General features: G+C 54.3%; 1 protein-coding gene across 2 annotated transcripts in view; it reads right to left on the bottom strand.

Moving 5' to 3' along the window:
- The window catches only part of TMEM184B (transmembrane protein 184B), a 43,596-nt gene extending 18,299 nt beyond the window's left edge, over nt 1–25,297 (bottom strand). The window contains exons 1-3 of one of the 2 annotated variants that reach the window (XM_080810590.1): nt 25,207–25,297; nt 3,095–3,343; nt 1,693–1,858 (exon numbers count right to left, since the gene is read on the bottom strand). In XM_080810590.1, coding sequence (XP_080666716.1) covers nt 1,693–1,858; nt 3,095–3,286 — 358 coding nt within the window. In that variant the 5' untranslated portion in view covers nt 3,287–3,343; nt 25,207–25,297. Of the gene's footprint in view, nt 1–1,692; nt 1,859–3,094; nt 3,344–14,825; nt 14,945–25,206 lie in introns of those variants that run through there. The other variant, XM_080810589.1, reaches the window with a different exon arrangement.
- Nucleotides 25,298–27,298: the final 2,001 nt, after the last annotated feature.

The following is a 27,298-nucleotide window of genomic DNA, read 5'->3' as shown; positions in this document are numbered from 1 at the left end:
CAAAGCTTTCCACAAACAAAGGTCACTATGGAACCCTATCTGAAATTGAAAAATTGAGAACCAATAGTATAAGCATTTAGGTTATTCTAAGAATAAAAGATAAAACAGTTTAAAGAGTTGAAAATGCAGTGAACTTGGGAGTGAGGAGGAGTCACTGCGATTTTGTTTCAACTGCGTGCACTAGTGTCTGCATGAGAGTAAAATGTTAGCTGTAATTTTGTTAAAGAGAGAAACAAATGTCTGCTCAGTGCCCAGCGAGAGCCTGGCTGCCTGGCTCTGAAATCAGGGTCCTCCGGCACAACCTGATCCCTGATGCCCCTTCTGCCCCTTCCCGGGTCTTCGGACACCCAGAAGGAAGGGTGGGGTGGGAGGGGAATGAAGGGGGGGGCCTCTTCCTGAATTTTAAGGGAAGCCCTCCATCCCCAACTCTGCCCTGTAGGTGAAAGGGTAAGGGGAGGGGGTCCCACATGCTGAGCAGAGCTGCAGAAAGAGGCAAGGCAAGGTCCAAGCCCACCAACTCAGACACAAAAAGCTGGTGAACTGTGGGGCAGCCTGAACTCCCCTTCCTGCAGTTGCGGTGCTGGTGCTGGTGCCATTTGTGAACTCCCTGGTTGCTGCGGAGAGGCCGGGGGGAGGGGGGCTGGGGGTGGTGGGTAGGGGGTGGATAACAGTGTTGCTAGGACACATGCTTAGCAGGGAGGCAGACTTCTTACCAGGACCTCTAAATGGACCAAGAGGAAGGTTGGGACAGGCGGGGCCTGAACAAAGAGGTTTCTGGAGCCGGGGCGGGGCGCCTCGGAGAGGCAGCCAAACGTCTGCTGCTGCCTCTGGGGCACAGAGTGGGGACGGTACAGACACTCCCCCGGCTGCACCCCACTTCTGGCAGGCACTCCGATGTGTGGGGCCCCGCAGCGAAGGGAGACCACACCTGCCCCTAGACCACACAGGAGAGGATGCCCCCTGGCAGGGAACAGCTCTGTGCTCCTGAGGGAACCAGTGGGCAGAGGCCGCTTCTGGTCCCCCACTGGCAATTGGCACGTGATCGGAAAAGGATTCTCAACACTAGCGCGAGCAGCTCCCCAGAAACCCAGGTTTCCGTGGACCCTGCTGCTTCCAGGGACATCAGGCATCAGAGCCCCCCTTATGCCCAGAGCAGGGCCCCATCTGGCCTCAGCATTCTCACCTGGCAGAGCCAAACTGGGAATTCGAGGAGGCCACCTGCACTCACAGGGGTGGGGGAGGCATGTGATCAAGGCCCTTATTCATTCAGAAATCCTGGACTAAGGGAGCACCTAACCGGTGCCTGGCTCTGCTGACGTGGGCTCCCGGCCTGTTCCTGCTCTCACCCCTGCCACTGCCTTGCCCTGGGCTCCCGGATGAGCCCCTGACCCATCTGTACCCGGGGGTTTCTGTCTACAAACAGACAACGTCTTTGCTGCTCACCCCCATCAGAAACGCCAGACTGAGAAAAGAGGCACAGGGGGAGGCCCCCTGTTTGCCAGCGTTCCTAAAAGTGTCGTGGGAGCCCTGTGACCAAGTGCTACACATGGGCCGTCCCCTGCACGCGGGGGTCCAGATGGGAACTCTGAAGTGGACAGAGAAGTGAGGTTCAGCCCGGGCCGAGGGGCTCCTAGCTCCCAGGCCCACCCAGTGCTCCCCGGCACCCCAGCCCAGCCCACACGCCCTCCTCACCCTCGTAGCAGTCCCGCACGGTGCCAAAGTAGACGTAGTACTGGTCGTTGGTGAAGAAGAGAAGGCTGAGCCAGGAGTCGAAGGCGTAGATGGGCACGATGAAGAGGATGCGGACGATGTAGCGCTGCTCGTTGGGGCAGCTGTAGCAGCGCAGGTGCATGTAGATCTGCGGGCAGATAGGGGTGGGTTCAGCCAGGGAGCCCCCCACGGCAGCCCACCTGCCACCCACCACCCCTGCACTCCACGGCCAAGGGGACAGTCATGCTCTGCTATTCACCTCCGCTGCTGCCTGGTGCCATGACCAGTCCTCGGCCCTGAGCCCCAACCCCTCCTCAGCAACGGAGCTCCCACCACAAACCCGGGGGGCGGAGCTTGTAGGGTGCATTCAAAGGGCCCAGGCCAGTGTCACAGACCGGGGGGCCACGAGACCAGGCCCAGGACTCTATGGATCCGAGGCAAGCATGGTCGGGGATGCAACAAGCGCCCCGGGTCCTGTGCGCCCAGCCAGTTGGGGAACCTGGGGCGACGGCACAGAGGAGGCCCTCAATGGATACGTGGATCTCGTTGTCACCACCCCCGGCGTTCCTGATGCCTTGTCCCCGGGGTTTTAGGGCAGCAGCATCCACCCCGTGTGAGGGACAGAAGGGACCCTCGCTTCCCCAGAACGCAGAAGCACTTCCCCAGTGAGTGGCTACAGTGATGTCACTGTCACCCGGCGTCTCCCTTTCCCATGTGTCAAACAGAGCTGCGCTGCCGGCCCCACGGGGAAGGGGGAGAATGTGATGCAGTTTTTAGAAAGCAGGAACTAGCGGCCACACACGAAGGCCAGCAACTGCTCCAGCCACGCTTCTCAGTCCTGGCAGCCAGAGTCCCGGCCCAGCTCTCCCAACTGCATACCCAGCCCTGCCGCATCCTGGGCTGGGCGGGGTGGGGGCAAAATCTCCCCCAGCTGCTAGGAGCCAACTGCCTTGGAAGCAGTCGGGTTTAAGGAGGGACAGGGACACTGGGCAGCAGGAGAGGAGCTGACAGGGGACCCAAACGGGCTCAGCCGCCCTTCTTCAAACCCTCCTTGGGCAGCCCAGGCAGGCCTCCTCTGGGACCGCGAGTACAGGGGGACAGGAGACCTGCACTCTATCCTGGCTCTGCCACCAGCCTGTGCGTGACCAGGCCAGCACCCCACCACTTCTATGTCTCAATCTTCTCGTCTGCAAACGGGTCCCTGACATCCGTGTGCCTCCGCAGGGACCCCTGCAGCCGAGGCAGCCCACGTGACCTGTCCTGTCCCGTGGATGTGAGCAGAAGCCTGGCCTCATAGTCCGTGGGGACTAGAAAACCTCTCAGGACCCTTCTGCAAGGCCTCCCGCGGCTCTCCAGCTCAAGGGACCTGGGCTGGCCTGGGTACCTGGTGGCAGGTGATGAGCAGGGCCGTCCAAACGAAGAACCCGGAGATGGCCTGCGCGGCCGTTGTCATCAGGAACACGGGCTGCTCCATGGCCGTGGGGCTGCCCTCGGGGATCACAGACACGCTGGGTGACGCTGCCATGGTCGTGGGCGACGCTGGATCTGGGGCCAGCGCGGCCCCCCTCACCGTCATGGTGCCTGGCAGCCGGGGGTCCCTGAGACAAACCCTTGCAGTAGATGACGAGCTGGCCTAAAGAGAGGACACCGCAGCGTTAGCCTCCTTCCCGGGGATCTTCCAGGCCTCCACGTCCACCTTCAGACTATAACTGGACTCTGACCACGTGTGTCCTGGCCCAGCCCCACCGTGTCTCCCCTGGATTCGTGTTAACAGGCACCTGAGCAGTCACTCGGCTTCTGCCTTGGCCCCTACTGTCCCATCCCCACACAGAAGCCACGGGGAGGCTTCTAAGACGTTCGCTACTCTGGGCCCCCCTTTGCTCAAACCTCCCCAGTAGCTCCCAACTCCTTCAAAGTATAACCTGCTCTCTGTACAACAGCCCCCAAGATTGGCCAGTAGCTCCTTGTGGTTCTCATCTCCCTGCTACCTGCTGCGGAGGTCCTCCCCTGCAACCACGCTGGCCTCCGGCCCCCAGACCTCTGCTCGGGCTGCCACACAGCTCCCATGGGCACTTCCCTTGGGTCCCTGCCCTGACCACCCACGCATGCTGGCGACGCCTCCCCCGCTCAGGGCACTCCCGACCCCTTTGCTTTCTTTTTCTCCAGAACTCTCCTTCCCCACCCCCGCTAACTCCCTCTGACAAAGCTACATTCACTCGTAGGGTTAGAACACAAGCTCCCCAAGGGCCGGGGGCCCCATCCTGCTCCCAGCACCCGTCACCCAGCAAACACCTGCTGGGTCCGCGCGTCGCCACACCTCGCCATCTCGCAAGGTCACTTGGTGGCTTTCTCTCTTCAAGGAGGGGCTGTGCCTTCTTTTTGCCGTTTCTCCCCAACTTCCCGGATGGCCAGCCCCCCGTTCATCATCCACCTGAGCTGTTTCGGGAGACTCTGTGGCCACCTGGTGTGCCTTCAAACTGCTCTGTCTTAATTCAGTTTTCTGCATCCCTCTTCCTAAAAGGCTGCCCCCTATGATTTCCCCAGTCAGACTCCTCTCCAAGTCACAGGCCCTCATACTTCTCATAACAACGGCTCTGTCCCTTGTTCGCGTGTATCCCCGCCACCACCCCCCCGCCCTCCGCTCTCTGCAGCAGGAACAGGAGTTCTGTCTTTCGATTCCCCAGCACCAAGCTCAGCACCAAAGCCATTTATAACATTTGCTTTGCTACCTACTGATTTTCAGTCCTTATTTTTAAAAATTTCAGGTATTTCCTAGAAAAGCACAGAGAGATGAGCGAATTGGCATACCGGGAAATTCTGGGTGGGAAAATGAAGATGGGAGTGGATGGGACACAGGCTGGCCTTCTAGGGTCCTGGGGTCCACCCAGTGCCCCCACACAGGCACTCTGTCCGCTGCTCTTCCCAATGGCGACTTCAAGAGCCATGGTAACAAACGAACAATTTCACATTAAAAATGAACCCAGGTGCCCCAGGGAAGAGCTGCTGTCCAAGTATAAAGCGACTCCGGAGAGGCTGGTCACTGCTGGACCCAAGGCCATCCGAGCCACACCGCCCCGACAGGCGACCCTTTCAGTTCTGCCAGCTGCCAATGGGCTGGTCAGCATCCCCGGAGCCGCTCCGTGTCCCTGCAGCAGAGGCTCTGGGAGACGAAGCTGCAGAGCGACCAGAGGCTCCGCTGACCGTGAAGCAGAGAGCGCAGACACCAGGGAGGGCACTCTGGCTGCAGCTCGGGTCCCAGCTCCACCAGCAATCAGCCATGGGTCCCCACACAGCTTTGCTGGGCTGGGAGGGTCTCCGCGGCCTGGTGCAGGACACAACCAAGCCCCCAAACCTGACCATCTCAGCCTGAGCCCGGACGTCAGCCCAGATGACCCCTGACGGTCCCTTGCAAGTCCCAGCTGATACTCTCTGCCAGAACATACTGGCATCAACAGAGGCTTCCAGGGTGCACCCAGGCCCACGGCCTGACTCTGGATGAAGAAGTTCTTTACCTACGTGTCCCCACGCTCCTGGCTGTGTCCCCAGCCCCCTCAACGTCTCCAGCATCCCCGGCCCCCACGTGCGCATCTGCTCTTAGCTCTAAGTTTTTACCCTAGGAGAGCCCTTTGCGTTTCTATTTCCCTGTGAAAATAAGTGATCTCTAACACACTGACCAAGAGCTGAATCTAGATTTAAAATCCAAGCTGGAGAAGGCATCTATATAAAGGAACTCAAAACTGTTGAAGGTGTCTATATAAAGACTGGTGGCGAGCTCCGAGAGAGAAACAGTGACAAGTCTAAGAATAGCTCCCGCAAAGACGGTTGCAAAATTGGAAACCAGAGCCAGAAATACTTCTTTAAAAAAGAAGATTTGGGTTGTAAATCATCATCTTTGTCTATCATCCCAAATTAAATGAATAAACACAGGGAATTGGGGGGGGGGGTGCTTAGAGGAAGTACAAATATTCCTAAATCTCCAGCTTCCAAGCACAGGCAGGCCAGTGCGTCAAAGGCTGTTTTGTTCCCCGCTGAAGGCGGCATGGGGAGGCCCGGCACAGGGGCTCTGCTGAGCTGACCCTGTCCACAGGGAGGGGACCTGCGCCAGGGACCTGCCTTGGCTGTGGAAGCTGAGTGAAGGCTCCAGGCCCAGCTTCTACCTGGGGCTCTGCTCACTGCCACTTGAGTGACCCCCACCCCAAGCCCAGAGAGACACTGGCATGCAGAACTCTCTCGCCCTTTCCCCGCGTAGGTCGCTTAGCTTAGGGGCAAGAGAGCTGCTCAGACAGGGTGGGTGACTTGCCCTGAAATCAGGGATAGGACTCGAACTCAGGTCCTATAAACACATTGTCAGGCCCACCCTACAGAGTGGGGGCCCTGTGTGAGCGGCCCCTCCCGCGCCAGAGCCTCCTTCCAAGGGCCGGTCCTTCCTAGCAGGCCCGAGACCCTCCTTGCAAAAAGGGGAGAGAGGTCCTCTGCAGGTAGGGGCAGCGGATGCTGGAAGGGCTCACCAGCCTGACCGCGCTTGCCAGCCTTCTGGGTTCACTATAAGCTCTTTACCTAACTCTGGGCAGCGCTGTTTACACACTGTTTTCCCAAGCATCATCTCGTTTTTTTTGCACAGCAACTTTGAACTAAGTACTATTAACTGCACATGATTCGAGGGTTTTCATAATATCCGCCCCCCCAAAAATAGGTGAAGCAACATTCTGACTCACAGACGCATGTCCCCTGGCACAAAAGAACAGCAGGTGAGGCCGGCTCCTCCCGGGCTGTAGATCCCAGGGGCTCACCTTGCTCCCAGGGTCCAGGGCAGCACACGATGCTGGACCCTGCAGACTGTTCACAGTGTGTGTGCTGGGACAGGGGGATGGACACCGGGTCCCGTCCTCTCACACTCGGGCGGCATCAACGGCCTTGGCCAAGGCTGGGGGGAGGGTCAGGGAAGGCTTCAAAGTGGCAGGGACTTTGGGGCAGAGTGTTTAAGGAGCAAAACCAAGCTTCAGCACTGGGGCCACCCAACGGGATTCCTGCCAGACCTCACCATCTGCGAGTGTGGACAAGTGATGACTTCATCTCTAAGAACCTCAGTTTCCCCATCTGTAACACTTCAGGGTAACTACAGAATGGATGAGGGCGTGTTCTACTTTACAGAAGTCCTGGGACGCCTGGGTGGCTCAGTTCGCTAAGCGGCTGCCTTCGGCCCAGGTAATAATCCCAAGGTCCTGGGATCGAGTCCCACGTCCGGCTCCTGGCTCAGCACAGAGCCTGTTTCTTCCTCCCACTCTGCCTGCTGCTCTCCCTGCTTGTGCTCTCCCTCTCTGTTAAATGAATAAATGAAATCTTAAAAATACCTAAATAAATCAAAATAGAAGCCCCGTTAATGAATAGAGGCAGAATAATAGAATAAAATAATAGAACAAAAATCACCATTTTGCAACTCCTAATAAAATTCTGGATGTAGATACAGATCATCAGTGGATGATAAAACCCCTAGCTAACACAGTCTGGGCAAGTGCAACTCTGAACCCAGTCAAGATCGACATCACCAACATGGAGCTGCGAGAAGTCTCCAGCCTCCTGATGGGATACATAGGGAGCACACGCCACCACCATCTAAGGAGGACCCTTCCCCAAAACTGAAATGGGATCAAAACAAGCCTCCAGAGCTATTACCAGTAGCCAGGAAATGCAGAGGCTACTGGGACAGACTAAATGATGTATCATGAGGACGCAGCAGCCGAGTCTAGACCACGGGACAATCTACAGGACAAATGACCTAGTTTAACAAACAAATCAGAGGCTTATAAACAAAGGTGCTCGAGGGGCTCTTACAGAATAAAGACTTGAGAGACATAACTAAATGCAACAAGTGAACTTTGTTGGGTCCTGATGCTAACAAACCAAGGATGGAAAGACCTCTTTGAAACAGGTAACACACAGGAATTCTCGTCAGTTTCATTAGGCGTGATCACGGCATGGCGGGTACATAAACGTCCTTATCAATGGAGGGAGAATCGTGTCTTCAATAAACAGCACTGGAACAGCTGGACATCCAGAGAGAGAATGAATGCTTAACCTAAACCTTTACACCATATACAAAAATTAATTCTAAATGGATCACAGATTTCAAGGCAAAATGCAAGACAATAAACTTAGAATTCTCAAACTCAGCAGTAAAAAAAAATAATACAATTAGAAAATGGGCAAAAGGGGCAACTGGGTGGCTCAGTCATTAGGTGTCTGCCTTCGGCTCAGGTCGTGATCCCAGGGTTCTGGGATCGAGCCCCCATCAGGCTCCCTCTCATTAGGAAGGCTGCTTCTCCCTCTCCCACTCCCCGTGTTTCTGTTTCCTCTCTCACTCCCTCTCCGTCAAATGAATAAATAAAATCTTAAAAAGAAAAAAAAAAGAAAATGGGCAAAAGACATGAACAGACATTCCACTCAAGAAGGATACATGGACAATAAACACAGAAACAGCTGTTCAACATTGTTAGCCATTGGGGAAATGCAAACTAAAACCACAAAGACATCACTATACACATATTAGTACAGAACAAAGACATCCAAAGCTGGCAAGGGTGCAGAGAAACTGGCTCTTATGTGCATTCCCGGTAGGAACAGGAAACAGTAGAGTCACTCTGGAAAACAGTTTGGTCGTTTCTTACAAAACTAGCATGCCATTTGCCATACAACCCAGTAGTCACTTAGACGTTTATGCTACAGAAAGGAAAGCGCGTGCTCACACAGAACCCTATGTGCTTATGTCCACAGCAGCCGTATTTGTAACTGCCAAACCCAAAACGATCGACACGTCCTTCAACAGGCAAAAGGTCAAACTCCACTATGTCCAGATCACGGATTACTACTCAGCAAGAAAAAAGTAACAAAACTACTGATACAGGCAGAAATCTGGATGGAGCGCAAGGGCATTCTAAACAGAACAGCCAATCGCAAAAGGTCACACACTGTCTGAGTCTGTTGATCTAGAACATCCTCAGAACAGCAAATCTATAAAAATGCAGAACAGACTGGAGACTGGCAGAGCACAGCGAGGAAGGTGTGTGCACAGAGAGAGGGCAGCACAGGGACTTCCCTCCAGTGAAGGGAGCCCTTGTATCTTGATGGCGGTGGCTACAAGTCTACAGGTGAAAAACTGTACAGAGTCCCTCCCCCGCCACAAGAACAGTGAAAACTGAGCAAGGTCTGTAGTCTGGTCAGTAGTACTGCATTCATGTCCACTTCTGGTTTTGATCACGGTCCGAGAGCAATTTGAGTGTCACCATTGAGAGCAGGGCACATGGGACTTGGAGCGCTATTTTTGCAACTTCCTGTGAACCTACAATTATTTCAAAATAAAACAAGTTCATTTTTTTATTTTTATTTTTTTAGATTTTATTTATTTATTTGACAGACAGAGATCATAAGTAGGCAGAGAGGCAGGCAGGGGGGCAGGGAGCACGCTCCCTACTGAGCAGAGAGCCCGATGCAGGTCTCGATCCCAGCATCCCAGGATCACGACCTGAGCCGAAGGCAGAAGCTTTAACCCACTGAGCCACCCAGGCACCCCAAGTTCTTTTTTTTTTTTTTAAGATTTTATTGATTTAAGAGTGAGCACGAGCGAGGGTGGGGGAGGGCAGAGGGAGAGGGACAAGCAGACTCCCTGCTGAGCATGGTGCCCACTGCAGGGCTCAATCCCAAGACCCTGAAGATCATGACCTGAGCCGAAGTCAGATGTTGAACCGACTGAATCACACAGGTGCCCCAAAACAAGTTGTTTGAAGTCCTTATCAGATAGAGATGCATACTGAATTATTTAGGGTACAAAATAACATGACTTCTGGGATTTGTTCTTTAAAAGGGGGAGAGGGACAGAGGCAGCAAGACTGTAGGACATTTCCTTGCTGTTGAAAGCTGAGAGGCAGAAACCTGTTCTATTATTTGCTCTACTTCTACGTGTTTGAAATTTTCCAGAGTAAAAAGCTTTAGAGAGTAGAACAGAATTTTCCACCAAGTTTGTAATGAGATGGCCAGTGATTCAGGTAACCGTCTGTTTCAGAGATTTACTGGTTATCTTGTAGAAAAGCAATCAGAAAGACCTGTCAAATGTAACAACTTAGTTCAACACATCTTTCTTTCAAAAAAAAGTTCTGCATCTGTCCATGTTTTTCTATCAATACTGGCTGTCAGGAATACGCTTCCCAGTTAAGCTTTTGAAACATCTTTAAGCATGTTTAGTATGTCCCTTCGTGGGAAAGGCATGTTATCACAACAAATGAGAAAAGAACTGCTCTTTCAGAAGACACCGAGGCCAGGAGAGCGTTCTGGAAAAAGTATATTTGGAAATGTTGGAAATGTTTCTACTGTCATAGGATTTTGTTACCAAAAACAATGTTAAGTCTATAACTCACAAAAACTCTCGTGTCTGAACTCCTAAAAACCTACGTAACAGAATTTTCTAATCTGCTCAAAAATTTCCAAAGCATCTGAGTGGGTTTTGGATTCATGCGTTAAGGACTTTAAAATAAAAAATACCTTCCATTTAGTTGACAAAAACATCTGATTGGCATCAGGAAGGATGGAAATGTACTAGCGAAATTTCAACAAATTCCCTGCATACGCAGTGGACAGGATGGAAAAATGAGTAACCCGATTTAGAAAGAAAGCCAGTGATGCGTTTCCTCCGTGTACAGCTACATGTCTCAGGGATCTTTTTCGGAGAGGGCAGCCATTAAAACCAGACACAGCTACGCAGACTGAACACAGAGCCAGAGCTTCTAACTGCTCACTCACAGACCATGAAAGCACGCTTTCCAAAAATACTCAAGCCTATGAAGCCAGAAGGTTTTTGCACCACCAAGAAAATAAAATAAAATAAAAAGTTTAAATATTACATCTTTAGCATCATCACAGCCTGGTATAGGCTTTATGAGCTACATGGAACAATATGCAAGTATTGGGGGGACAGACCCAAAAAGTCTTCTTACTGATAGGGACGCAGCCAGTCGCTGACAGGGCTCCCTGTTCCCCCCGAGGCCCCTGTCCCTCTGTCCTTTCGCCACCCCTGGTGTCAGGCCTGAGGCTGAGGCAGACACAAAGCACAGTCAAGACTCCGTTCCGCCTCTCTCCCAGCGGCCACCTGCCCACCAGGTGGCCCCACACCTGTGTCCTCACTTGCACGCCAACCCAAATGCTGCGAAGAAGCCAGGCCACAGGCCACACTTTGTCCCAGGCTCCGAGTCAGGGAAACAGCTGGAATCCTGGTGCTGCCACCCAGCTGTGACTGGGCCGGGGCCTGAGTGTCTCTGAACTTGTTTCCCAGGAGCGCCAAGCCCACCTTGGCCGGTGAGCTTAGGACTTCAGAGTTTTTCCAAGTTAGAAGGGATTCCAGAGCTGGAGGAGGTATGCAGAGTGACTCCCCCAGAGGGGTGCAGGCAGCACCCGAAAGTCAAATACACAGTATTTCCACAGAGAAACATGAGATATTTTTAAAGAATATAATTAGTCTCACATCAATTCAGGTCAGATTTTTGCCACAAAATTAGTTTGCTGCAGGCTTGGAAGAACCTTTGGGATTTCGAGCGTTCCGGATTCCAGAAAGGTGGGGGCCTGGGCTGCCCCCCAGCGCTGCAGGGAGGCTAATGCTCGTAGACGCAGGAATCCAGCATCGTCTACTTCTCACCTTATTTTCAGACGTGACCATGTCCCTCCTCCTGACCTGAGATCATCCAACTCTGAAGGTCTGTGATGCCCTCCATCGCCACCGTGCCAGCCCCAGGGAGTGGAACATTCTCTTGCTCCCACCCAGGGATCTTCGTCAGCCTCGACAGATACGGCCTTCTGTGACCTCTCACAGTTTGCTCACGGCATGTCTCCCCTGGTCTGCCAGAGCATTTACCCCTCTGTGACTAGATCTGGTCCCTTAAAGCCCTGCGAGCTGGGCTCCGAGAGCGCAGGGATCAGGTGCCATGTGGGAAAAGTATTTACTGACTGACTACTTAGGGGACAGAGGGAAAAACCTGAGCAGAGGCATGGAGACAGTATGTGGGCAGACACCCGGCCAGGAATGCAGAGCAGAATTAATGCCTCCGGACCCTGCTGAAGATGGGGGGGCGGAGGGGGGGGGCAGGCTGATTGACAAACCACCTGCGGCTCTTCAGAGGGACAAGGCCCTCCTGACCGCCCTGTGAGGTGGGTCCTGTTGGGGCTGGAGCATCCAGGCCAGGGTACGGTCCCCTGGGTACAGCCCCACAGGGAGCACCAGAACACAGAGCCCCGCTGGATCACCAAGGCTCAGGGCCGGGCAGAACTCCTCTTGCGGGTTGGAAAGCCAGGCTCAGGGGAATGGGGTCGGGCAAACCCAGCTCATAAGAACAGGGAGGAGAGCCAGTTTCATCTCCCACCAGGGGCCCAGGAGAACCCGTTGCCAGAGGGTGCCTGAGGGCACAGAACCAGAGTACAGAGAAGTGGGGGGGTCTTGAGGAAAATCCAGGCAGGCCCGGCAAGGCCTAATGAATTAAGCCAAGCCCTAGAAAAGCACCCAGAGTGCCGCGAACGGTCACTTCCCCTAAGATAGTGCCTACCCCCACCCTTCCCCAAAGAGGACAGCGTCTGGCTAACTCCCGCCTGAAGACACTCACGTCTTCCAGAAGAGCTCCAAAGCTGTGTGCAGGCTCAGTCCCCTCCTTGGAATTAGGGGTTTCAGAGAACCTCACATCTCAGAGTCCGTTTCATTCCATGTTGGGGGGATACCATGCTGTTACCCCTCCATGAGTTCCTGTGTCCAAGACTGAGTAAGGCACCCCCCCCCCCAACAAAGATGTCACATCCCAAACCCCTGAACCCAGGACTATTTTGCCTGACGTGGCAAAAGGGGCTTTGCAAGTGTGACTACATTAAGGCCACCGAGGGTCCCAGATGATCTGGGTAGGCCGGATGTAATCACAGGGGCAAGCATGAGAAGGAGGCAGGGGGCTGCGGGTGTGAAGGGGACAGTGTGACAACGGGAGCAGGCAGGAGAGGCTGGAGGGTGCCAGGCTGCTGGCTCTGAGGATGAAGGAGGGGGCCCTGAGCCAAAGAATGCAAGCGGCTCTGGAAGCTGGAAGAGACAAGGAAACATCCTCCGGAAGGAGCGCAGCCCTGCCAACACCCTGATTTGGGCTCAGTGAAATACATTCTGGACTTGTGACCTCAAAACTGTAGGATGGTAAATTTGTGTCACTAAGTCACTACATTGCTGGCAGTTTTGTTGCAGAAGCCGTAGGAAAGCAATGCCCGCAGTTTCCAGATGAGGAAACAGAGGCTTGGGGGCTACCGCGGTTGGTCCACAGCCCCTGTACCTGGCTCCGGACACCGCCCTCGCCCCGGACACCGCCCTCGCCCCCTGTGGACTCTGCAGGAGGACCGCCTAGACTCGACTCCTGGCCCCGCCACTGACCAGCTCTGCGTCCACGGCCAAGTTACGTAAGTGCTCCTCGATCCGGCTTCCCCGGCTATGAAATGGGGCCACAGTCACTTGAGCCTGGGACAGAGCCGCGAGGGGCAAATGGGGTGGTGGGCCAGGCACGACCCGTGTGCGCTGATTCCTCTCCCACCTCAGAGCCTCGGTCAGGCTGACGGTTCACAGGCCTGGCAGTCTGAGCCCCAGACCTGGCCTGTCTCTGCTCGTCTGCTCTTTTTAAAACCTTCTGAGGTCATATTTTCATTCATTAGTTTCAGATCCCAGCCCTTTTGAGCTGCGCCCATGAAGCACTCACTCAAGCGGCTGCCACACACCCACAGGCCGAGCGAAGCTGGCAACCTGTTCACACGCACGTCTCCAGAATATTAACGCAGCCTGGGAGGGATTTTTGTTGAACAGATGTTATTTTTTTAAAATATATATATGGAAGGGGCGCGTGGGTGGCTCTGTCGGTTAAGCGTCTGCCTTTGGCTCAGGTCATGATCCCGGGGTCCTGGGATCGAGCCCCATGCTGGGCTCCCTGCTCAGCAGGGAGTCTGCTTCCCCCTCTGCCCCTCACCCTGCTCATGTTCACTCGATCTCTCTCTCTCAAATAAATAAATAAGATCTTTAAAAAAAAAAAAAAAGGAAAGTAAAATATATACGGAAAACTTTCCATCTTAACATAGCTCCCTAGGTGGAATCTGACTTAGGAATTGCTCGTCTGAATGCCCCACTCTGGCCCCACTCCGGCACCTGTGACAACAGCCTCCTCTCTGCCCAGGAGCTGTCAGGTTCTGTGAACTTTCCGGGGTGGTGGGGGGTGCTGCCTTCTGGGGGAGGCTGACCCGCATCCGAGCAGGTCAGCAGCCCACAGCCTGGCCCTTCTCCAGAGGGGATTAAAGGAACAGAATGCCGGAGGCCGGGCAGTTCTGTCTGGGCAGCCTTTGGGAGGACGATCACGTGCCCTCACGAGGGGCAGCGCCCCCCCCGCCCCCCCTTTAGTCAACACCCACAGGCCAGGCCACTCCAGCGCCTCCTTGTCTCTCCCCCTTCTCCCAGGGCCAAGTTCCCACGAACCTCCCAACCACGAAAGGAAGAATCTCCCAATCGTGTAGCTACCCTTCACTTGGCGGGTGGGGGGGGGGGGAATGCAGAAATCTAAGGGAACAACAAAGTCATCCAAAATTCTTCAGCAAGGGCTGACTTAATCTGCATACAGGCCAAATCTTAATCACCCCAGTTTTCTCCCAAAGTGCGAACAGATGGGCCAATGCTCTGCCTCTTCAGGCAGTTTCTGTGTCCCCCTAAATGGGACCTTTCCAGCCACCTAAACCCCATTTAGCACTACATAAAAGGGTGCCCTTCGGACTCAGAACCCTGAACCTCAATAGTCCTACTGCCCCAGGAGTGGGGGAAGGCTGCCTAAGCAAGACCCTTGAACCTGCTCCAACCCCTGGGACCCCTCAAGCAAGGAACCCAGCTCCTGCCCGGGTGCTTGCGACAGAAATCCCAACCGGAATGTCACTCATGCAAACACGCACCGAGTGGGGCGAGCCAGCCTTCCTCCCTAGATGTCCGGAGCCCCCGGAGTGCACAAGTCCCACAGACAAGAATAAGAACCTTCACGGCACCCCTGTGTACACGGCAAAAGGCGGGACGCCACCCCACTGCCCACCTCAGGAGAGTGGATCCATAAATGGGGACATGTTCCACCAGCGGAGCCCTCCACAGCAGGGATGAAGATCACAGCGCCACTAGTCACAGTCCGGATGAATGTCATAGTCTTTACTATAGGACCCCATTTCTGCAAAGTTCAAAACCAGGCAAGATGAGTCAGAAGGGATGAGGAGTGAGCAGTGGTTACCTTGGGAGGCCACAGGGAGCTTTCTGGGCGCTGGGCGTGTTCTGCAGCTTGACCTGGACATAACTTATATGGGTACTGACAGGTATCAAATCCCACTGTACTATAGGGCTAAGACCAGTGTACTTTACCCTACATAAGCTAACCTTAAAAACTTCAAAAGTATAAATGCTTACCCTTGAGGACCCTCTGTATGCTAAGTCCCAAGGGTATCTCCAAAAAGACGCTGATCCCATAGGAGCTTACGGGCTGGTGGGGAAGGAAACACACTCAAACACGACAAGGCTGCCCGCGGCCCGTGGGACAGGTAGTGCGGGTCTTTTTACCAAGAAACACCCAAACCTTCACACCTGGTCCCCTCTGTGAGACCCCAGCATGCATTCTGTCTGCTTTTTAAGTAAACGCTACGTCCAGGGTGGGGCTCGGACTCAGGACCCTGAGACCAGGAGTCACATGCTCTCCGGACTGAGTCAGCCAAGCGCCCCCAAGCACACATTTTTGATTAGATGGTGGCAGGGGCCTGAGTGAGGCTGGCAGGTCCTTGACGGAATGGCCGGAGACTTGACCTTCTTGCGCTGGGTGAGATACAAGGATATATTCTTGTGGTTCTTTTTTACTTAATTTTATTTATGTATTTGTGTATTTATTTTTTGAAGATTTTATTTATTTACTTGAGAGAGAGAGCATGAGAGGGGAGAGGGTCAGAGAGAGAAGCAGATTCCCTTCTGAGCAGTGAGCTCGATGCAGGACTCGATCCCAGGATTCCACGATCATGACCTGAGCTGAAGGCAGTTGCTTAATCTACTGAGCCACCAAGGCACCCCTTTATTTCTATTTTGAAAAGATCAGATAGCCCCATGATTTGGCACTCAGACGGTTCAAAGGGTCTCTGGTAAAGAGCCTCCCAGCACCAGCCCCATCCCAGAGGCACCATAACGGCTGACTTCCCACAGGCCCCCAAGACCCCACGTGCACACGTGAGCACACGCACTTTCCTTTTACACCCACGGAGGCACACCAGACACACCAGACACACTGTCCTGCACTGCTTTTTTTTTTTTATTTTTTTTTTAAGATTTTTTAAAAAAAGATTTTATTTATTTATTTCACAGACAGAGATCACAAGTAGGCAGAGAGGCAGGCAGAGAAGGGGGGGAGGAGGCTCCCTGCCAAGCAGAGAGCCCGATGCGGGGCTCGATCCCAGGACCCTGAGATCATGACCCGAGCCAAAGGCAGAGTCTTAACCCACTGAGCCACCCAGGCACCCCCTTTTTAAAAATATTTTATTTATTCATCTCGAGAGAGAGATCGCACGAGAAAACCCAAGCCAGCGGGAGGAGAGGCAGGGAGAGGGAGAAGCAGAGTCCCCGCTGAGCAGGGAGCCCGACGTGGGACTCATCCCAGGACCCCGGGAACATGACCTAAGCTAACAGCAGACGCTCACCCGACAGAGCCATCCAGGCGCCCCCCGCACCCTCTTCTCTCACAGCAATCCATCTTGGCGACTGCTCCGTATCTGGGCATGGAGCTTCCCCCTTATTTCCCAGAGCTGCACAGTACTCTACGGTCCACACAGAGCATAACTTGTTCCTGGGTCCCAGCAGATGGACATGACATTCTTCCCAATCTTTTTCCTAGCACAAATAAGGCAGCAATGACTAACCTTCAAATAAATTATTTTACACACAGATTAAAATGTCTGTAGGATGAAATCCTAGAAGTCCAACCATTGGGTCAAAGTGGACAAGTGTCTCTAATTTTGAAAATGTTACCAGACAGACAGGACACATTTAAATCCTCATCCAATGGGGCACCTGGGTGGCTCAGTGGGTTAAAGCCTCTGCCTTCAGCTCAGGTCATGATCTCAGGGTCCTGGGATCGAGCCCTGCATCCGGCTCTCTGCTCAGCGGGAAGCCTGTTTCCCTTCCTCTCTCTCTGCCTGCCTCTCTGCCTACTTGTGATCTCTCTCTCTCTGTCAAATAAATAAATAAAATGTTTAAAAAAAAATCCTCATCCAAGAAATAAGCTTAATTATTAGGAACACTGACAACATGTAGTTTTTAAGAGTGCCCAGATGAAGAAAGAGTCGAGCAAAGCCCCGTTCAGCAGAGAGCACGGGGTCCGGAGTTGGTTCTGGACCTGCGTCAGCCCCGGCTCACCCAGCCCGAGTCCACTTGGACTTCCCCATCCCTGAGCGAAGCGCCAGACCTGCTCAGCCCCTCAGCCCTTCCCAGAGCAGACAGGCCCTGATGCCCTTGGTCCCAGGACACGTGGAAGGATGGACTGTGACCAGAGTCACCACAACACCCAGCCATAATTGGTCTCCCTGGGCATCGGAGCCAGGGTCCAGGGGAGGGGCAGGCTACAAGGTACACACACCAGAGGCAGGCCTGGCGCGGTGGGGGGCGGGGAGGCGCAGGAGAGCAGAGCCCCAGAGGATCCAGCGTTTCCAGCTTGGCCATCCCAAACGAGTGAGAGGCACCTCCTGCTGTTTTCCCTGCACAGGCTGCTGGGACACCAGAGCCACACAAGACGCACTCATGTTCTACGATATTCACGGCCACGTCTACAGCGGACCCGTTACATAACGTGCGCGCCTGACCGCGGTGGCCACCCACGTTTCGCTCTTCAAGTGGGCAGCCGGTGGAGGATGGAGCCAGCCCTCTGGATGCCTAGTGTCCTCCCTGCGAGGACAGCTGCGTAAACACAGCGGGCAGGGCAGGGCTTCTTCCCACCTCCACAGACCCAGCTCAACAAGAGAGAACTGGGAATGCAATGGTCTTCGGCTCCCAACAGAGGAGATGCCTCTCGGCCAACCAAAGACAGCTTTTGAGAGGAAGAATCTTCACCAACCTTCCTACTGCCAGCCCAGGTTTTGTGCCAGTGGACTGGAGGGCTAGGAACTCCTACCAACCAAATCACACTTGAATGCACTGAGGTTATCGGTATTCAAATTTTTCTAACAAAAGCACAGTGCAGGCCACCTGGGTGGCTCAGTCGGTTCGGTGCCTGCCTTTGGCTCAGGTCACAATACCAGGGTCCTGGGATCGAGTCCCAAGTCGGGCTCCCTGCTCAGTGGGAGTCTGCTTCTCCCTCTGCTTCCGTCCCTCTGCCTGCTTGCTTGCTCGCTCTCTAAAAAATAAATAAATAAAATTTTCAAAAAAAAAAAAAAAAAAAAAAAGAAAGCACAGTGCATCAACTTTTCTTTGTTTTGGTGAGTCTAAATTCTCATGTGTATTATTTTTTTAAAATCCACAAATGCCTCCCTGCCTCGACGCACCGACCTGCGTGTGTGCTCAAGGCAGGCCCACTGCTTGGGAAGCCTTCCCCTCACTGCTCCACCCGCCAACCTCCACTGACCTTCAGAGCCCCCGGCTCAGCCCGCGCCTCCCTCAGGGAGCCCCCCACCCCACCCGGCAGCTTCTACCTGATCCTCTACAAGCCCGCGATTCCACCTGCTGGGTGCGGGGAGGTGGGACTGCAGGCTCCGAGGGCAGGGGGGCTGCTCAGAGCAGCAAAGGTGCAGGATTCAAAATAAAAAACCCTCGAGCTTCCTTCCATAGGCTCTCAGGCCAGTTCGCCGTTTTGAGCCTCAGTCTATCCAGTGACAAAATAGGCACGATAATCCCAAGGCTCCATAAAGAAACCGTTTATGTGAAACGTAATTGGCAAACTGTAAAGCCCTACACAAATTCTGGTGAGGATCATTAATATTGGTATTAATTAATATATTACTCTCAGTTGATGCTAATATCCTCACACACATCCCTTCGCCAGCACTCATCGTTGTGCCTTGCAGGCACCCAAAATAATCATCAACGGAATCCCAGATTCCGCGTGTTCTAGATGGAAGACAAAACAGAGGCACTACAGGCAAAGGCCAGGAGGCTCGGCCAGTGGCCACCACAGAAGCAGCCATGGGGTGAGCTCCTTCTTCCCTCAGAGCCTTCCTGTGAATGGTGACCCAGAGGGCTTTGGGGAGCAGCACCATCCAGCAGAGCGGAGGTTTTCGGCCACCTGCCAGCAGGACCGGGCCTCCCTGGGGAACAGGCTGTCCACAGTTGCGCAGGAGAAAAATAAAGGTAGGCAACCTCACAACGTCCTCCAGTGGGTCCACTGTCTGATGTGAAAATCCTGCAGGGTGACAGATGCAGCAGCTTCTGGGGGTCTCACCCCACCACTCTGTTGAGGTGAGGGCGGCGGGGACAGCTATCTGGGGACCACTCACCATCGCAGGCACAAGAGTCCACAGATCACGGGTCCCCAGCCAGGAGACCTGGGTCTTCGGGAGGATTGCCAAACAAATTTCAGGTTGGAAAAAAGACACACATGCGCACACAAACACACACACACACCCCTTCATCCATCTTCACGTGACCTGCCCTGACTCTACACCAGGCCCTCCGACTTGAGGAGCTCAAGGCTCTAGAACCAGGGGCCTCACCTGAGCCTTGCAGCACCCAGGGGGCGAGCAGAGGTGCTACAGGTAGCCCCAGCACTGGCAAGCCCCTTGCCCACGGTTATCATCCTGGTTCTCTGACTTCCACACAGTTCTCTGCTGCTGCTCACGGCCATGATGCCATCTAGCAAAAAGGTTGGGGACATCATCTTTCCCACAGAGAGTGGAAATACAGTACCAGAAGCCCTGGTTTTTAACTTGTGTGACTCTTCTGTGATTAACTTAATAATGTCACAGGGAAATGCTTATGACCTGGTGTTACGTGAACAATGAGATAATGCAGGATTGTACCTAGAAAGAAAATACACCCACGGCAACCGCGATTATTTCTTGGTTATGAAATTGGGGGTGATTTTTAGTCTTACCCACCAACCTTCCATGTTCCAAGTTCACTACAATCAACGCGTCCTATTTTCCAAAGTAGAAAAACCTATTGTTTTTCAAAGACCCATCAACCCTGCAAACTTTCCATTAAACACTCAATTACTCGTGTGTGACTTTCTAAAACACAGCAGAGCTGGAAGTGACGCGGGTCAGGCACAAAGGTTTTCTGGGTGGGATCTTCCCCCTCTGGCTTCCGTCCCAGCAGGGGAGGAAAAGGAGTGACTGTGGGGCTTCCTGCCTCTCAGAACAGGCCCGAGACCTCCCAGACCCCAGGCTGTCCGAGATGCCCCATGGGCTCCTGGTGGAAGCTCAGCCCCCATCGACCGTCCTGTTCCAATTAATCCTGGCCTTACTATCCGTCACTTCTCAAGAATAACTCCAGCTTTATCCCGAGTGGCAATGACATTCACCTAGCCGTTCATTTGTGTCATCGAAAACTATTTCAGCATCTACGCTGTGCAAGGTGTCGTGCCAGACAGGGAGCCATCGGTAACCCAAGACTGGAAATGACCAACCAGAGGCCGCATGTCATCCTTCCAAGTTCTGTCCTAGCACAGCGTTTCCACTCCAAGGGCAGCAGCAGAAATGTGAACAAGGGCTGCCTGGATGTGCAGCCTAATTCCAGCCCCCCCCTCCCCGCTCCTCCCCACCGGGACCCGAGGCAAAGGGGGGTGCAGGAATGAGTCACTGCAGAGGACGCTGGTGGCTTAGCCGCACTGCCCTCAGGGCCCTGCGCTGGATCCCAGGGGGCCAGAGGTGGAGACGAAGGGGCAGGAACATGAGAAAACCCCAAACTATAAGACCGTCCAGTTCTCTCAACAGCCCCCTCCCACTCTACTTCTTCCCCTTCCCGTGTCCTCTTTGAGGCTGAGAAGATCATATTCGATTAACATTCACCAAGAGTCCACGGGGTGAAGACTGGATGCCACATAATTTTATAGGCAAGAACTCGGACACTGGCTTTGCACATGCTGTTCCCTCTGCCTGGAACGTGCTTCCTCTCCTTCCACACGGTAACAGCGTCAACGTTGTCTCCTCAGAAAACTGCCTGCCTGGGCAGGAATGCCCTGATGTCCCCTCAGGGGGCCCACGACAAGTGTCACTGCTGCTGTGTCTGTGGTCTCTCTCCCCAGCAGGACTCGGCTCCGCGAGGGCTGCTCCCTGCACTGTCCAACACACAGACAAGGCTGACATCTTTTTTTTTTTTTTCCAGAGAGGTTTTTTCTTAAGTAGACTCCACACCAAATGTGGGGCTTGAACTCAAGGCCCCAAGATCAAGAAGCTTATATATGCTCTACCAACTGAGCCAGCCGGGCACCGCAGCCACGCTTCTGTCTTAAATACACTGAAAGGCCCGCAGTGGAACAGTAAAAGGCAGCGTTCAACAAGCGTGTGCCGAGTGCTGTGCTGAGCTCCACGCGGACGTGAGGTCACGACAGCTGAGTGATGGCCACGCTATTGTTATTCCCATTTTACAGATGTAGGAAATTGCATCATTTCCCCCCTATTTTTAAAGAATGGAAACTAGAACCCAGCAAGCAACTTGCCCAAGGCCACAGGGCTAAAAAGCGAGTGAGGATTTAAATGGTTTCCCGATTCTCTCTCTCTCCAGGCCACCAGGACCTTATCTTCCGCTCTCCCCAGGGCCCCAAGGCGCATTTCTTTCTCCTGCTGCCAGTGACCCTTTGTCCCCTTCCTGAATTCTCAGCCTCCTCTCCCCATTCAGCAATCTTCCGACTCCTCCCCTCCTGTCCTGCACCCCGAGCTCCCACACCTGATCTGGATGTCTCGAGCAAGGACCCCTCGTCCTTGCAGAGCCACCACAGCTCTCAACAGGGAAAGGCAGCCCACGCTCATGCCCGATCTACGATCCACGGCACAGGAAGTCAGTGAGGTCCCACAGGACCCAGGAGGGCCAGGAAGAAGGCCGGTCCTGTTCAGCGGAGCCAACTTCACAGCCAGCCCCAGAAGCCAGTTCAAGGGCAGACCCTGCGACAACGACCACAGTGGGCTCCAGAGGCCGGTCCTGGGTCACACGGGGTGGTCAAAACCAGAAGCTTCTGGAAGAAGAAAAGGGAAAGGCAACAGGGCCTAAAAAATATGTCTGTGGGGGGCGCCTGGGTGGCTCAGTGGGTTAAAGCCTCTGCCTTCAGCTCGGGTCGTGATCCCAGGGTCCTGGGATCCAGCCCCGCATCAGTCTCTCTGCTCGGCAGGGAGCCTGCTTCCTCCTCTCTCTCTGCCTGCCTACTTGTGATCTCTGTCTGTCAAATAAATAAATAAAATCTTTAAAAAAAAAAATGTCTGTGGGAAAAGCGTCTTGAGGGAGAGCAGAAAGGAGAGGGAGGAGAGAGGCCTCCGCATGAATATGGGAAGGAGAGGAGATGGTAATGCTGTCCCGTATGCATGTGACACATGGCTGATGACCTCAATTCGGTTTTAAAACCTTCAGGAGCTCCCTGTTGACCACGCTGGGGTCAAGTTCAAAGTCCTTAGCGAGGCCTTCAAAGATCTTCACTCCCAGGGCCCACTGCAGCCAGGTCTGGGAGGCGAGGTATCCCAGGCCTCCACAGCCCTGCCCAGGGTTTCTCGTCCTTCTGGGCACAGGGCACTTCGCTCCTAGGAAGACTTCCGGCCCACCCTGGGGTGAGCGGGAAGGCGGGGCACGGGCTCTGGGGTCAGACCCTCTGATTCAGAGCTCAACTCCACCAACTGCCTCCACTTGAACCTGCTAGGCTGACTCTGCAAAGCAGGAAGGTAAGGATTCCTACCTCGCCAGGTGGTAGGGGATGAAACAGTCATTCATCAGAGCACTGTGAGCTGTGCCTGGCACACAGTAAGTGCTTAATAAACAAGCTGTTGTTCCTATTGTCCTCTGCACCCCTGTAGGGCCTCTGTTCCAACCACAAGTAGAGCACTGTCTTGCCCATAGTCAGTACACACTGGACTCCCCCAGCCAACCGATGCCTTTTAGAAGGCACCACCCGCCACTCAGGACCCGGTCCCCTGAGGCCTAGCATGGAGCCTGGCACACAGTAGGACTTCAGCAAGTCACACAGAACTCTCCCAGGGCCCAGCTGCTGGCCTTCCACAACTCGCACACCAATTCCCCAGGCTAAAGGCCCTGCAGAGTGAGAAGGGCATTGGCTGTTACTGGGTTTCAAAACAATGAAGGGCTGCGCTCTCTGCCCTACTGAGGCTGTTTCCACTCTGGGGAATCTATGGGGCGAAATGAGCACAGCAGGGACTGGAAATAGCGCTCAGCCCCTCTCGGGGAGAGCGCTGGGCTGGCCCGCCAGAAACCAGGAGTGAAACCTCAAAGGCAGAGGGGGAGCAAACAGCCTCCCCACAGAAGCCCAAGCTCCACAGAACTGGGCCAACAGGAGTGAGGTAAGACCACTCGCACCCTTTCTGCCCTGTACGTCTCCTTCCCGCCCATCTGGAGAGCTCTGAAGGGGCTCCTTCCCCCACCCCATGGAAGAGCAAATGAGAACACATCCAGAATTCCAAGGGCTACACAAAGGCACCCCAGGTTGCCTACGGTTCCTGGGGGGCAGGATGCCGCAAAGGGTTGGGAAGGTAGGAATTCACAGCGCCTTCTCTACCCACACAGGCTATTGGCCCTCCTGTTCTGGTCACTGTCTATAGCCATCCATACCCTTCTTCCCGGCAGACTGGGAGGCCCTAGACCAGGCACCAGTTCCCATTCATCTTCAGACACCTGTGCCCCTAGCATGGCACCTGGCATGCGGATTGTTCAGTTACAAGGCAGCAAGATCTGGCAGCAAGAGAGGTCCTGGCTCGGGAAAGACTCTATCCCGGCCCGCCATGTGCCACAGACAAGGGAGTCATGTACTCCCCCTGGTCTCAGTCTCCTCAATTGCACACAGGGATGACAACAGCTCTGTACTCACACAGCCACTGAGAAAATTAACTGGGAAAACATGTGTGGTAAGCACCAAAGACAAATGCTCGTCATCCTTCAAGCTTCAGCTCAGCTGTCCCCACGTGTCAGTCTTTGCTGCTGGCTGTGTTCCCCCTCTCCCAGCAGTGAACCCACACTGCACTCCCTCTACTGCTTTATATTTTTCACATCATTGTGATTACTCGTTTCTGCGTGTGATTCCCCCCCACCCCCGACCTGAGAATTCCCGGAAGCCAGGGGCACTGTGAGTTTGTGTCCAAGTGACAAAACGGGCACACAGGTCGGGCTGCTGGGGCCCTCCCACCCCATGGTCCCAGCACTGATACACACAGCACCCTCTGATGGGATGTCCCAAAGTGCGGAGCCGAGGGGGCCCAAGCTTTCTGAAAAGGAACAGGGATGCTGCAGACACAACCTGGGAAGGAAGTCACCCCTCTGAGACCCGGGGCTCCTCTGCAGGCGCAGGTGAGCTCAGTGAGCTTGTTTGCCAGGCTCACTGCGCAGCACACAGGCCTCCAGGGCACAGATTGCTGAGGCTTTCCTTACATAAAGCACCCAGCAGCCAGATAAATAATACATGGCCTTCACCTCACACACAGGTAGCAGGCGTGCAAACACTTGCTTTGCGCCATGGTGCCCTGGGCGTGCGGGCACACCCATGCGTATGTGTATATGATACCTGGCCTTGCGTGACCCAGAGAGGCTATGATTTGGGAACAGATACCCAGGCCCACTCCCCAAGCCTGCCTTGCCGTGGCGGGGAGTCAGCTAGCACCAGAACCAAGCAGTGTGCCCAGAGAGAAAATGTACAACTCCCGGCATGGATACACATACCCTAAACCATCCTCTGTGGTCCCTTTCCAAACAAATGTCCTTTGGAGCCCCACCTTAGTCTCCGTGCCCCTTCAAGCAGCTTACTTGTATGCAAGGCGTGTGCACTCTGCATGCATGCATCCCCAAAGGCCAGGCCAACCATCCTCCCAGATCCCAGCCACCCGCACAGGGCACGGATGCCTCCCCCACTCGGTGGTGCCAGGCGCCAGCACACCCACCGGGCTCACACAATCCCCCCTGCAAAGGGCCTGTCTACCCGCCTTCCCTCTCCCCCGGCCACCCCCACAGGCAGGTCCAATTACACTCTAGGCGAGGGCCTGCCACGTTGGCCAGGAGGGGGCCAAGGCACACCCACGGGCGACCCCACAGGGCAGAGAAGGGGCGCAGGGTGGGACCAGCTGGGAGGCGGACGCCCCCTCCCTCCTCCACCAGGCCGGCCACCTTCGTGCCTTCCCTGCCCGGGGACCTGCGGCCAACGCGACCCGTGGGGCACCCCTACCGCGCCGGCCTCCCTAAAACGGAGCAGCCCCCAGCCCCCGGAAGCCCGCAGCTGCCCCCCTCAGGGCCTCCGGCGCGAGGCCGGCCGGGCCGGTTACCTCAGGAGCCCATGGCGGCGGCGGCGGCGGCGGCAGCGGTGGCGTGTGCGGACAGCGCTTGGCGGCTGGACTCTGCGGGCGGGGCGGGCGGGCGGCGCCGCAGCCCCGGTGTTTCGCCGCCGCCGGCGGGTCCCGGGCCCAGCGGAGTGCCGCCGCGGCGCGCCTGCGCACTGAGCACGCCTCCGGGGAGGGCGGGGCGACGAGCGCGCAGCTGAGATCACCGGCCTGGACTTAAAGGGGCCGCACCCGAAACCCGCAGCCCGCCGCGAGGTGGTGGGAACGATCTCGGTTCTCCCGCTGCTCGCTATCAAACCCGCCAGGAGTCGTCGTCGCCCCCTCCTCAATTCGACTCCCCAACCGTACCCACCACGGAGCTTCTGGGGTGCACGGATCGAGTCCTGGGCTCCAAGGTCTGTCTCCGACACTCTCAAGCTCTCTGGCACTTCACTTTTCTTAACCCTAATTTCCTCCATTTGGGCCTGTTTTGAAGATGGAACAATACATCATGGCTACTTATCGAGTGAAGGATGCATGTAGAGTTGGGAAATTAATGGGTACCGAAGTGTTGTATGCAATCACGCGAGGTAAAATTGCAGAGCAGAGAAAGAGACTTCCTTCCCATTCCACTTAGGGGCGCTTCATTCTTGCCCCGCCTGTCTCTAGGCAGCCTAATGAGCAAAAAGTTTTCGGATGTCATTCAAGCTGCCTACTCCACTGCTGTTTGCCAGGTCCACACCTTACCCAGGTTAACTGAAAAACAGAATCCAATCGAGTTCCGGCATTGGTGTGTTCCAGATCCCCAAATTTCTTTATATCCCCTGCCCAGACTCCTCCCCTGAATTGTCTACTTAACACCACATACTTGAGGTCCAGTAGGCATCCAAAGTCAATGTGCCTTCCAAACACATACAAACCTACACCTTCACAGCCTCCCCCAACAGCGGTTGGCAATTCTGTCTTTACAGCGCCCAGGTCAGAACTCCTGGAGTCATCCCTGAATCCCTCCTCCCACCTCCTTGCCCACTGAAGCAGAAAATCCCTGGCTCTACCTGCAAAATGTATCCAGACTCTGATCTTTTCCACCCCATCTCCACTGCTAACACCATCATCCAGCTTCTGCCAAGGATCACTGCAATATTCTTGTTGTACACTGAATACGTCCCTCCCAAATGCATTTGTTGAAATCCTAGCCCAATATGATGGTATTGGAGGTGGGGACGTTGGGATGTCATTCGGTCATGAGGGTGCAGCCCTCATGAATGGAATTAGTGCCCTTATAAAAAGGATCTCAGAGAGCTGCCTAGCCTTTCTGCCATGTGAGAATAGAAGTGGTTGGCAGTCTGTAACCCAGGAGAGGCTTCTCGTAGATCCCAATCATGCTGCCAGGCAACTGATCTCAGACTTACAACCTCCAGAACTGTGAGAAATATATTTCTGTTGTTGATAAACCACCTGGTCTATGGTAATCTGTTATAGCATCCCAAACTGACCAAGAGTATCACAACTGTTCGCCTAACCCATTTCCTTTTTCCAACCTTGCCCCGGGCTATGTCAGGATTGGAGCCAAAGAAAGTCTTTTATTTTATTTTAAAAAAATTAAAAGAAAACAATTTATTTATTGGGGCACCTGGGTGGCTCAGTGGGTTAAGCATCTGCCTTCGGCTCAGATCATGATCCCAGGGTTCTAGGATGGAGTCCCACTTTGGGCTCCTCGCTCAGCTGGGAGTCTGCTTCTCCCTCTGCCTGCCCCTCCCCCAGCTTGTGCGCGCACACACTCTCTCGCTCTCTTTCTTTCTCCCTCTCTCTGACAAATAAATAAAAATAAAATCTTTAGGGCACCTGGGTGGCTCAGGGGGTTAAGCCTCTGCCTTCTGCTCAGGTCATGATCTCAGGGTCCTGGAATCGAGTTCCGCATCGGGCTCTCTGCTCAGCAGGGAGCCTGCTTCCTCTTCTCTCTCTCTGCCTGCCTCTCTGCCTACTTGCGATCTCTCTCTGTCAAATAAATAAATAAAATCTTTTAAAAAATAAAATAAAATCTTTAAAAAACAAAACAACAACAACAACAACAACAACAAAAACCCCTAAGTCTTGC

This window comes from Martes martes (genome assembly GCF_963455335.1).
Source record: "Martes martes genome assembly, chromosome: 8".
NCBI classification, from domain to species: Eukaryota; Metazoa; Chordata; class Mammalia; order Carnivora; family Mustelidae; genus Martes; species Martes martes.
Note: the sequence above shows the minus strand (reverse complement) of the source record. Positions and strands in the feature narration are given on the sequence as shown.